Source organism: Fukomys damarensis, unplaced genomic scaffold, assembly GCF_012274545.1.
Source record: "Fukomys damarensis isolate Sample0158 unplaced genomic scaffold, DMR_v1.0_HiC HiC_scaffold_14, whole genome shotgun sequence".
NCBI lineage: Eukaryota > Metazoa > Chordata > Mammalia > Rodentia > Bathyergidae > Fukomys > Fukomys damarensis.
Genome location: NW_022900926.1, coordinates 43,807,078 through 43,820,369, shown reverse-complemented (window position 1 = coordinate 43,820,369; position 13,292 = coordinate 43,807,078). Strand labels below are relative to the sequence as shown.

General features: G+C 39.2%; 1 protein-coding gene across 6 annotated transcripts in view; it reads right to left on the bottom strand.

Annotated features, from left to right (window-relative positions):
* Positions 1–4,302, bottom strand: part of Pkhd1 (PKHD1 ciliary IPT domain containing fibrocystin/polyductin) — a 458,548-nt gene extending 454,246 nt beyond the window's left edge. For 4 of the 6 annotated variants that reach the window (XM_019208499.1, XM_010631095.1, XM_019208501.1 and 1 more), the window contains exons 1-3: positions 4,180–4,302; positions 1,989–2,124; positions 394–471 (exon numbers count right to left, since the gene is read on the bottom strand). In XM_019208499.1, the coding sequence (XP_019064044.1) occupies positions 394–471; positions 1,989–2,040 (130 nt within the window). In that variant the 5' untranslated portion in view covers positions 2,041–2,124; positions 4,180–4,302. Of the gene's footprint in view, positions 1–393; positions 472–1,988; positions 2,125–2,482; positions 2,746–4,179 lie in introns of those variants that run through there. The other 2 variants (XM_019208500.1, XM_019208502.1) reach the window with 2 other exon arrangements.
* Positions 4,303–13,292: the final 8,990 nt, after the last annotated feature.

Genomic DNA, 13,292 nt, shown 5'->3' with positions numbered 1-13,292 from the left:
TTGTTTTTTTTTTTTTTTTTTTGAACAGGGATTGAACTCGGGCCCTTGCACTTGCGAGGCAGGCACAAGTGAACCACTGGTGCAAGTGAACCACTGGCTGAATCACTGAGCCAAATCCCCAGCTGCCATGCACTTTCTAAACATCTCATTTAGGGTTCCTAGAATCCCATCCCCAGCTTAAGAGAGGAAAATGGACTTTGGTGTATAGAGATACTACGAGACTACTATGACATTAGGCCAATAAGTATCTGCAAAGATAGAATAAGCCTATCTGTCCATCTCTCTCAGACTGCCCTTTATACCCACCCTTAAGCAAGAAAAGCAATAACTCATTTTCTTTAAAACTGGGGGCCAATAGATAAGACACTCATACTTGGTAAAACACAAACCCACCATCAAATGTAACTGTGATCCATGTTCCACCTGCCAAGCTACCTTCTTCAAGCTCAACATGTAAACTCGGGTGAGGTACTGTAAATAAGTAAGAAAAGCAGTGTTTTTTTGAATGTCAGATTTGATTCACTAGCTTCCTCGGTACTTCAAAGCAAAATTTGGTGTGCATCACAATCATCGGAAGAGCCTGATATGGCACAGATCACAGGTGCCTACCCTCAGGGTTTCTGGTTCAGCATTAACATTTCCAACCAGGTGCTACTGGTCCGGCGAATACAGCTTCAGAACTCTCATTTTATGGAAATTGACCCTTCTTATTTTAGACACCCAGAATTTCAGAATTCACCAGGACAATCTTAGATTTCTACTTCCTTTGGAAGTAGTATTAAGGACATGTTTGGTTCCTAATTGAATCCACACTGTCTCTCCTCTCCCACCTTTAATCAAGCATCTATATTTAATGGTAAAGACCACCACTTATTTCTTATAACCACTTCCTATGAAGGGGAGAAAATTCTGGTAGCTGTACCTACTTCGATTCTCCTGCTCAGTACCCTGTCCTCTAGTTTTCCATTTAAAATACAAGAATGGTTCCCCAAATCAACGCAAAATTTTCTAGATTTTTGCCTTGACTGTTCAGAAAAAGGCTAAAGCACAAATCTTTGCTAAAATTACCTTTAAATATATCAATGTGGACTTCATGTGGTAGGCTAGATTGTGTTCTTCCAAACAGACCATCTGATAAGCCTGACATTAACAAATCCCTCCATCTTTGATCCTGGACATGCCTTAGCAAAGGAAAACCTCTTCAAAGAAGTCAGGAAAAAATCGGACCGCTCCTCAGTGAGGTAATAAGCAAGGAAAATGTAATTTACGGGACACTTTTTCATTTCCATTGCAGAAAATTTGCAGGATAATCCATACCATGCTACCTGTGCCTACTCAGGGCCCTGTGTAGAGTCAGTCATGAGGCAGTATGTGTCACACCCTGGGAAGACGGCAGCAGTCACATCAGTATGACCATCGTGAAAGCCCCAGCCAGGCAGACCTTCCTCGCCCCTCAGAGATAACTGGATGTTTTCAGTCACAGACAAAAATGAATGTCGTAAGAAGGTATGGAGGATAACTAAATTCACAAAAAACTATGGACATGATTTAAGAAAAGGAGATTGTGATGCAAGCAGTCATTAATCACTGTGATAAGTTATTCTTAGGGATGGTAGGGCAATAAAATCTAAAAAGAATTACATTATACAGAGCAAAAAGAAAAGTTATAAATTTTTTCTGAAAGCTTTGAACTATCACAGTTACCTTTAATGGCTGCTAAAAGTTGACGTTACTATCCATGATAATTTAGTATATAACCACAGATGTTAATCAGAGAAAACAATTACTAAACAAAAAATGTAAGTCCAGATTCAGATATTTAAATATATCTTTCCAAAATAATATTTTTAATTTATGTTTTCAATTGACAGGTAAAAATCATATATATTCACAGTGTACAAACAAAATATTTTAATTAGTACAATAGTTCTCAAGAGGGGAAACTCCATGAGCTCTAATTTATAATCCATTCAAACACATTTACTTACCTGATAAAATTAGTACTTCAACAGTCATCAGAGGTATCAGCCAGCCAGTCATGGTGCCCAGTTAAGTCAGTTCTTGTAAGATTGCTTAGGCACTAAAAATACTTTCACTGTTGATTGAAGCAATACAGCCTTTGTGCTTTACAAAAAATAAAGTTAAAAAATACTATCATTTTTTTCTTACATACTATTACTTTGCTCTACTGAAAGAGGACATTAAGGAGATGAGACAGATATGGGCCCAGTATCTTGAAAAGGACCCACTGTCTTTCCAAGCTTGCACGAAAGGGATCAGCTATGAATCTTAGGGAAAACCATCAGCATTCAGCTCCTCTTATTGCTCCAGTTTATTTTATGCATGTTTAAGAAAGGTAAGTACAAATAATCTCTTTCATTAACTTGCTATTAAACAAAATCTGAATTTTAAAAATAAATCCTAACTTTCCAAATATGATTAATGAAGGAGTCCTGTTTTGTTGTACCTTATCCTAACTTACAAGTTTTCCTGCGTGTGGCTCTCTAATTTAAAACTTGTATCACAGCTGTGCTACCCTCTTATCTCTCAGGCATGACTTCCACACACCAGCCTCTTCTTTGGCTCTTCCTGGTCCCTTCCTGGATCCCATCTTCATGGCCCCATAAGAGCCTGCCCTCCCTCCTTCCGTTGAAACTTCCAGCCCATATCCTATGAGCCTAGCCAGGTAGGACTGACCACCACACATGACTCATCTTTCAGAAGACACCTTCCTTGGAAAGACCCAGGGACCAGTCTTCTGTCAGCACAAGCCTCTCAGTGCAAAGGTCCCACACAATGCCCAGGAAATTCTTGGGTTTTTTTTGGTGGGGGGGGCGGTGCCAGGGATCGAACTCAGGACCTTGTGCTTGCAAAGCAAGCAGTGGCATCACTGAGCTAAACCCCTGGCCCAGGAAATTCTTATTGATGAATACATATTAAGTACTATAAATCTGGTTTTTGCCTCAAGTGAGAAAAATGGCTTTCACATCCATATGAGACAGGTAGAATCCACAGAAGCCTGGCTGAAGCCTCTTCTGCCCCCAGTGATGCCCACCCAGTCCCTGCTTTAGAAAGGGTATTAAGCCCCTCTCTGGCCCCAGAGAGTATACAAAATCCTCCTTAATGTTGTTCTGAGGTCTTCTGAAATTTCAAAAATAAAAGTATTAAATACACACATTTTGCTAGATATACATTTAATTTAAAGTTTAAAAAAAAACACTCATAGTAGTACAAGTTATGCCATTTCAGAAAACGCTAAAGTTCTACTATGTACCTAGAAAAAAAATATCTCCAAAAAACTTTTGGTAAACTTATAACCCAGGTATATAATAATAAAGATAGCCCCCAATTTAAAATCACTCTCTTAACTCACACTATGAAGTCTCACTGTATGCTCACCAGACATTCCAGAAGTTGGTAAAATAGACAGTCAGTGTACCTGCCCTGCCTGTCATTAGCAAATAGGGTAAGGATAGAAGTTGTTTGCACTTATGAAAGGAGTTCTACAATTTCCAAGTATATTTGTATGTTCTTTAAACCTAAAAAATCCCTACAAAAAGTTTAGTTCTATTTAGAATATAATTCAATTTAAGAACCATTTTATTTTTCAGAAATTTCTCTACTACATAGACAAGAGTACTCAGGGGTGTTTGCTACATAGTCCAAAGGCGCAAGATCTGGCTTGCTTCCTTCACACAAAAATAATTTACTAAGCACAGAGGAGTTTATTTTCAATCTGGCTTCATAATTAGCATTTCATTTTGGTGTCTACTTCCAATCTTAGAACAATGGAAATAAACATTTGCAAATGTTTTTCTAAAATCTAAATTCAGAATGTCTTATTTACTTTAAAAGAGAGCAGTCTAATCAATAATAAATGTAACTTTTCTTAGAATGGACTAATCAATCCACTAATTCTTCCTAAAGATAAACTCAGTCTCCCTTTACTTCTTCCAACTAGAAAGTTTTCAACCACACAAGAGAGCCATGTGCATTTAGTCAATCTTCTTTCTCCTCTTTCTCTTTTCTCCTCTACCCTCTCTCCCTCCTCTTTCTTTCTTTCTTCTTCCTGCCTCTCCTGGTTTCCCACCTGTGAAAAGCAAAGTCCACCACAAAATTAGCAAGAGATCCAAAACCTAGAAGACAGACAGCACTTCAGTTTCCTGAATCAAACAGTACCTTTTTCTGTTTCTGCCTCGTTGTGACTCAAGGAAGGAATTATCTTTCCTTTCTAAGTGATGTGTTTCTCTCTGCCAAGAAGCCAGACTGTGTCATCTAGTTAGAGCCCAGCCAGCGACTACTACACAGGTAACTCATTCATGCTGGAATATAACCCACCTAACTCGTTTGTGTTCTGTCCAAACGTGAACCACAGCGAAAGTTCAGAACTGGCCATAAGGCAACATTTAATGATTAACACCAGCTACTTTGGCTGTTTCCTTGGGGCCCTTTATTAATGGCCAAGGAAAGTATCTTGCATTTTTCTCCACTTACTGCATGTGCCCCAGATAAGAATTTTAAATAAAATTCCACCCAGTGAGACAAACAGGCAGGCATTCAATGATTGAAAGAATTTGCCAGCAAGTCAATAACTGAAGTGAGAGTGGGAAAGAAAGAACCTCTAGAGGGCTGATCCCCATTTATAAGGACTCTATGGCTCTTCAAGAAAATAAATTTATACATGCTGAGGTATGGGCTCATTCTGTTACACTCATATCAAGAGTGTGGCTGTCAAAAAGAACTATAAATATCCATTATAAGCTGTTTATCCAAGGATAGATGGGATTTTTTGGAAAACCTTTGCCGAAGTAGCAAGAAATAAAATATGAGTTAGATCTCATGAAACTTCTGCTATGGTTTAGATAAAAAATGTCCCCCAAAACTCTCCGGTGTTCAGAAGTGCGGCTTTTGGAAGGTGACTGGATTATAGGGGTGGTTTACCCATGAGTGGATTGATCCTTAGATGAGTTCATGGTTGAATGTGCTGGTTGGAACAAGTGGCTCAAGGAGGGTGTGACTTTGAAGGCTGTATTCTTATCTCCAGCTCCTCCCTTCTCCTTCTGGTTCCTGGACACCATGGATTGAGCAACTTTCCTGTGCCCCTGCCTTCTGCCATGCAATTTCTGTCTTGGATCTGGCCAACTATAGACCAAACCCTCTGAAATTGTGAAACAAAATAAGCCTCTCCACCTTTAACTCGTGGGTGTCAGTTATTCTCTTCTGTTGACAGGAAAGTAACTAATAGAACTTTTCAGGAGATTCTTCAACAATGTAATAAAATAACCTGATTATATTTCTGCTCTTCTTGTCAGACAGCAAGCACTTGCAAGACCAAAACTGTGTTACATCCTTTAAAAAATGATTTTGTAACTGCACTGTATACTTAAAAAGTATACTTATAAACTCAATAAGAAAAAAATTGATTTTGAGTCATCAAAGTGATTTGTGAATATAGTTTCTTCTACAAAAATAAAAAATCAACAATAACGCTGAATTTAATTTGGCTGATTTACTCTGAGAAGGGATGATGAATGGTAAAGAATTAGATGGCTATGAATTCTTTCTCAGAAGGACTTTGAACAAGACACCTCTCTCTGCTTCTCAGGCCCACACTCTTGATATGAGTGTACCAGTATGAGCCCATACCTCAGCATGTACAAATACACCATCCTAAAAACACCCCAACCTTGTTATGGGGAGATTTACCTCTCCACTCTTGGAGAGGTAGATATCCACTTGGACATCTAATGATATCCAAGACTTTGGCGTCTGGGCTCTGAGCTCTACAAACTTCCAGGCAGACAATCAAATTTTATCATTAAAAATATAGGGCCGGGCGGTTCGGTGGCCTGCCTTGCAAGCACCAAGTTCAATCCCTGGTACCAAAATAAAAATAAAAAATAAAAAATAAAGTGAGCCATTTCATACCTAAAAGGCGAAGTTGTAGGACTCTATAGCCACTGGTTATGCCACTTGACGGAGTCCTTCTGTGAGCTCCACCATTGACCCCAAGACTTCCAAATGTACACACTTACCTAAGTTTACTATGCAAACACAACCTCCAGGCAAGCCTCACTTTTCCATCTAATCATACTCCAAAGCCCCTGTCACATAGAAATTCTAAATAAAGTCTTAAACTCATCTTCTTTTTAATTTTTTTATTTGATTAGTACATGTCTGCTCTCATGTAGTTTACAGTCATCGTGGGGAGTGCTCACGTGTGCACACAAAAGCTTGTTCTTCAACATATGCTTTTGGTCCCTTTGGTGAATATCAAATAGCTGAGTGTGTCTGGGAGAGTTTCTGTACCCTCGGTTCTGTTCCGTTGACCCACATATCTATCTTTGTTCCAGTATCATACTGGTTTTAACACTATCACTTCGTAGTATGTTAGGCTCAAGTCTTTTATCCAGTAATGAAGAAAAAGGCCCCTCAGAAGGCAGGCTGAGCATGGTTCCCCTGCCTCTCCAAAGAATGCAGTCATGCTCGCTCCAATTATTGACAATACTCCCAGGAATACTTCTATGAGTATTTGTGAAATTTGCAGCATGAAATTATTACTGAGCCCCATGAAGCAACTCAGTAGGTCAAGGAAGAAGTTCACTCTCTGATTCCTTCCTCTTGTATCCCAATCCACTTCTGAATTCCTGGGGAACTGTACAAGTCCTGTGTGAATGTGTCTTGCAGATCTCCAAGTGCAGGAACTATTACTGGTCAGGGGTCTATCTGCTGTGTTCTGAAACTCATCCCAACATCTGGAGTGAGCACATACATCTGCAGGCTTCACCAATGACTGAATGTGACAGAACTAGTAAGACAGAGATGTGTTTAGAAGAAATCTGAGACTTCACTGACAATGACATTGGCTTAAAGACTGACAAGAGTTTTGAACCTTCCTTAGAGTTCATGGTAGTCTACAATCCTTCCACACCTTTCTCTCTTGCACTCAGAGTCAGTTTTCCCACCCTTCTCTTCTTCCCTCGCCCTCTCCTCTCACAAGCCCTCCTCCTAATAAAAAACATTGTATACTTCATCTTATCTCAGTATCTGCTTCTCCAAAGACACAGACTAACACAAGTACATGGGAAGAAAGTACCATTGGCAAGAATTCAGACTTTGCATTGGTGGCCCCAGGAGCAGCATCAGTGGTAAAGATTTTTTGGATAGCTTTTTGGATAGGCCAGGGGCATGAAACAAAGGAGTCCAAGAGAGAGAGGAAGGACAATAGCGGCACCATCTAAAGAACTTTCTGACATCAGCATGCTTGTTACCTTCTACACCATCCTCTAGATCTACTCACTGCTCTTCTCCATACTGCCCTGAGCCATGGGAGGGTGACCTGTGTGGATTGTACCAGTGGGCTTTTTCTTGGTGGCTTGTTGGTTTCAGAAATCAAGGAAGGGCAGGATCTCAGGGAGGCCAGAGAGAAGAGACCATCCCTCCCTTGAGCTTGCTCTTTTGCTCTATCTGCAGGTTCTGATACCTTTATTCTCTGTACCCCTTCAGGACAAGTATGCTAATAGCTCCTACCACTGCTAACTTGCATGTGGAGTACCATGCCTTATTGCCTTTTCTAAATAATTGCTACACCTGTTAAAAATCACCCTTTAGTAATTTTTCAAGGCGTGTATGCCATCTATTTACTACAGAGATACTAACTGAGACACAAAATCAGAGATAGCTAATTTCCCACCTGGGCAAATGTGAAGTTCAAAGTCATCAAAATTTGTAACTGTGCATGTGACCTCATGAGTATGCACGGGCTGCTGCTACCTGGCAACATTTGAGTTATACATGTTATTTACAAACTAGATCGTACATTTCTTAAGGAAAAGAATTATCTCATCCCCTTGTGCCTCAAAGCATATTGCAGTGTACCTTATATACACAACAAAACGAATCCATTTGAAGAAAAGCACTCTGGAGTGGATAGGGGCAAAAGAGAAAAAAGTAGCTGTTAATGGAAACTAAGGTTACATAACAGTTTTTCCCTTTTTTTTAATTTCCCCTCATTTAAAAACATGTCTTCTTCAATGCAAGACATATTTCTTATAGCAGGCAAGGAGATTGTCAAGAGAACAGGACAATAACATGGCCCTTCCATGTAGATAACAACTGCATTGGCAAGAGGACCCCTGGAGAAAGCGTGTCTCTTGTTCTCCAGACTCGTGTGATAAGATGAACAGCTGTACCTCACACTTTCTGAATGATCAGAATTCTCAGGCAAATCCCTGTCACCTCCCTAGAACTGACCCACCTTCTTTCCCTTCCTTTCCTCAAGTCTCCCTAGTCTCCTTTCTTCAAAGAGAAACAAAACTAAGGCAGTTACCTTCTCTTTGGTCAATGCCATACTCCTTGTTAAGTTGAAACTCTAAGGTTAACAAATATGTAGGTTCAAATTTGGAGACAAAATTAATCTGCTCTACCAGGTCTAAGCTATGGGTGAAATGTTTACTTCGTAGTATTTTTACTAAGTTTTCTTTCCTGCTTAAAAAAAATGCCCAAAGTAAATTATGATTATCGCCTCTATCCTAAGTCCTTTCTGATCATAAATATATTTCTATAACAATGACCTCTATACCCAAAAGGCAAACTATAATGACCTTCAAACCTCTGATGAGAGTTCTGAAGTCCACTGATGCCCCTGAGTGGTACAGGGGTCTCTCAAATGACCAGAGTTCCCTGGGTTTCTATCACCATGGAGACTGGAGGTATATAATGACTTCAGTCAACCTAAAGGTATCATTGGATTATGATATTCAACACAGCAAGTTCATGCTGCTGATATAGAGTCATCAGAAAGCCATGAAATCAAATTCATATATACCTGTAAGTAGATCAGTTGCCTTGGTTTGTCTAAGACTGGGAGCTTTCCCAAGACATGGAACTTTTAGTGCTGAAACAAATAAAATCTCTGACAAAACAAAATGGTGGACCATCATATATCTTTTTAAAAAAGGAAATGATTGTGATACATTAGACAGATTTTGTTCCAGAAAAAAGAGACATTTTCCAAAACACTTGGCACTTAAAGTAGGTAGACTTCAGTTGATTACAAAATTCTCTTATGTATAGTAACTCAATTCCTGCAATGTCAGATAAAATAGGTGTTTCAATAGTCAGTGTTTCCCAAATCACAAACACATTCTTTTCTTTGAATGTTGAACATCTGTGAGAGATGTAGGCAAGACAACATATGTCAATTTCTGAATTATAGTATAGCTCCTTCTCTCTGGGTTCAACAGAATTTAAAATAAATCATACCAGCAGGGAGTAACAACAGGAAAGCAATTAATTTTTTTCTAGTTTAATACCATGTTACTATCTGAGGTCCAGAAATTCAACAGAGATTTCAGAAGTGCATCTCACAGTTTTTAAATTATGAGTGACATTGCTTGAGCAGCAGAATGTTATGATGCTATGAAGTTTTTTATCTTTTTTTTTTTTTCTGGTACCAGGGATTGAACTTGGGACCTTGCACTTGTGAAGAAGGCAGTGGAACCACTGAGCTAAATCCCCAGACCTGAAGTTTTATATCTTAAATTATTTTTAAAATAGAACAAAATGCTTGCCTCTTTTCTGGAAAATGATCCATAGCTGATAAATGAGCACAGAGTCAATACCTCATTTGAGGGACAGAAAAGCAATGAAAGTGAAGGAACACCAAAGCTCCAGAAACCAGATTGTCTTCACACCCCAATAATGAAAGCATCCAGTAATGGGCCAAATTGCTCGCTAAGACTGCAAGCTATTAACACAGCCCAGCAAGCCATTTAAGTAGCTTATTTGGGAAGATAGGTAGTATGGCAATTCAAGAAAAAAATAGTCACCAATTTTGTCAATCATTCACATGAATCTGTATGGACGTGTAACTCACTTAAAACTAGAGGAAGGCAGCAGCCCCAAATTTGGCTACTGTGGCTGAAAGCTAAGGATAAAAATGCATCATTTATTTAATATATGATACCGTAATGTTTTTATGATTCCACCTTCCTGTTGGATGATACCTGGTAGCAGCATTCACCCTATTTTTTTTCTCATTGAGTTTATTGGTACATCTTAGGTATACAGTACAGTTACATTCATCATTGGGATCTTGTACCTTTACATGACAGGTCTTGATTCTCATTTTCTCCCCTACCCCTGCCCTCCCTTCATCCCTCCTCACTTCCCTATTTACAAATAAATACTTTATTTCCATTTTTTCATTTTTGCATATTTTTTTCTTTTCCCTTATTTCCTTTCTGAACCCTTCCCACTTCCCCTACAACTTTAGCCCTTTTCTTCCTATTCCACATTGTCAATTATACCATTAGGATCTTATGTACAATTATAGTTTTTCACACTAGAGAAACTATTCGGTATTCATACATATGTTACTTATTTATTTCACTTAAGAGTATATCCTCAATATGCATCCATTTTCCTTTGAATGACTCTAATTTCTCATTCTTTATGGCTGAGTAGTATTCCATTTTATAGAAAAACCACATCTTCTTTATCCAGTCTCCAACTGATGGGCAAATGGGCTGTTTCCAAGTTTTAGCTATTACAAACTGTGGCACTATAAACATGGGTGTGCATATATCACTGTGGTATGATTCCTTTAATTCTTTTGGAAATATACCCAGCAGAGGGATAGCTGGGTCAAATGGAACCTCTAATCCTAGTTCTTTGAGGCATCTCTATATTGATTTCCATAGTGGTTATACCAGTCTGCACTCCCACCAACAATGTAGAAGGGTCCCTTTCTCCCCACAACCCCACCAACATCTGTTATTGGTTGATTTCTTGATAGCAGCCATTCTTTGTGGGCGGAGATGGAATCTCAGTGTTGTTTTCATGTGCATCTCTTGAATGACCAGTGATGTGGAACATTTCTTCATGTATTTACTTGCTGCTTTTACTTCTTTGTCTGAGAAATTTCTGTTCATTTCAGATACCCATTTTTTAATCAGGCCTTTATATTTGGGGGGAGCTGGGGTTTTTTAGTTCTTTATATATTCTATATAATAGTGCTTTGAGGAGCAGCTGGTAAAAATTTTTTCCCATATTGTAGGTTGTCTGTTAGTTCTGTTGATGGTTTCTTTTGCAGTGCAGAAGCTTTTTAATAACATGAGATCCCAGTTGTTTATTCTTTGTGCTAGTTCCCATGCTACTGAGGATTTGTTCACAAGATCTTTTCCTATGCCAATGTCTTCAAGAGTTCTGCCTAACTTATCTTCCAGCAAATTTACTGACTCTTTTTTAATATTTAGATATTTAATCCATTTGGATTTTAGTTTAGTGCATGGTGAAAAATAAGGGTCTAGTTTTAATCTTTAGCATGTTGAGATCCAGTTTTTCCAACACCATTTATTAAAGAGGCTATCTTTCCTCCACTGAGGATGGTCAGCTCCTTTGTCAACAATGAGATAGCTGAGTACATCTGGAGTTGTTTCTGTATCTTCCAGTTATTCCACTGATCCTCAGATCTGTTTATTTGCCAGTACCATGCTGTTTTTATCACAGTGGCTTTGTAGTATAGTTTCAAATTGGGAATTGTTATACCCACTGCCATGTCTCTGTTGCCTAGGATGGCCTTTGCTATTCTAGGTCTCTTCTGGTTCCAGATGAATTTTTTGATTATTTTTTCAGTTCTGTGAAATATACTGTTGGAATTTCAGTCAGCATTGCATTGAATCTGTATAGCAGTTTTGGTAGTATTCACCCTATTTTTTATCACTTCTCATACAAAACACTCATGAAAGAGGACTTCCAGGACTGCTTCAGAAAGTGACAAGAATGATAGGATAAGTGTGTTTGAACCAGGGAGGGTCTATTGAGGAGGATTAATGACAATGTGCCTTGTACTACAGGGTACAAGGTGGCTTATGAAGAGCCTGTTTGACCATGCCATGGAAACAGTGTTTTATTCTATAGGATTTGGAAAGCTGCCCATGTTTTTAAGACATATAATGATATAACCATGCCCAAAAGGTTAACTCTGAAGGCTATGTAGGGTGGAAAAGGAGAAAATGCCCGCAAAAAGGGAAATGAGGTTCAAGAAATGGTCCAAGAAAAAAAGAGCAAATATAGTGATGGTGAATACTAATATATTTATTCTAATATAATAGTAACACTAATGACTGCATCAAGAACAAATTGAAAAGGAACCTCCAGTACCCATCAAGAGAACCTGACCAATGACATGATGCGACATAAAATGTCAAAGCTGAGTAAGATTCCTGATGTGGGCAACTCTATAGATAACTGTGTTATGACTGAGATCATGGAGTGGGAATGTTGCTGCTCAGCTCAGGCTGCCTCTACCAGGCTACCCTGGTTCTGTGAGTGTGTTTTCCTTTCTCTCTGTGCACTTCTCTGAAGAATCATTATCAGCACTGGGACCCTCGCTGCCCTGCAATCCCTGAAAGATTGTCCCTTTCTCTCAGAGAAAACCAAACACTGAGTGACTTCTGGGGAATGAGAAAAGCAGGCCCCCTTGCCTCAAAGACAGACAACTCTGGTGCTACTTACTCTCCAGGGCTCCTCAAGGGATCGGGCTGAGGTTAGGTGTCAGCTAAACCACATCTTTGCTTGCCTTTCCTGCTCAGTCTCTACTCTCCAAAGACTCTCCAGTTTCTTCATTTCCAAAGGCCACTCCCTCAAGAAACACCTTGCCCACGAATACCTAGAGAGGCTGTTTCTAGGGGAGTCAACCTAAAACAGCAAGATACATGGGATGAACTGATGGTTTAAAAACAAGATGATTAGGAGGGGGTGAAGGGAGGGCAGGGACAAGGGGAAAAAATGAGAACCAAGACTTGTCATGTAGAGGTACCAGATCCCAACAATGAATGTAACTGTACTGTATCCCTAAAATGTACCAATAAACTCAATTAAAGCAGAAAAAAAATATGATAATTTCAGTTTGAACCTCCAAAGAGATTATTTTAAAAAGGAAAGAGGAATCTGGAGTCAAATATGAGACAAATAACTCTTCAAATCTGCAATTTACTTGTCTTATAGTCTTAGACAAGTGGCTTAACTATGAGCCAGCTACTGCTGTGTAGAATTCTTGGTGACTTCAGCGTGGGACAGCTGAAGACCAAGGCCAGTTACTTCTACCTTGAGCAGCTCTATCAGTTCACCTCAGGGAAAGGTTCACATCTAATCATTTCTCTGTGCTCCTAGACGGGAAATACTAGGGAAATGGTAACCTCTCTAAAGCCACAGTTCCCCCCCCCGCCCCCTGCAAAGCAGAAATTCTTATACTCCAACCCTAGAGTGCAATTAGGAGAATGAGTGAG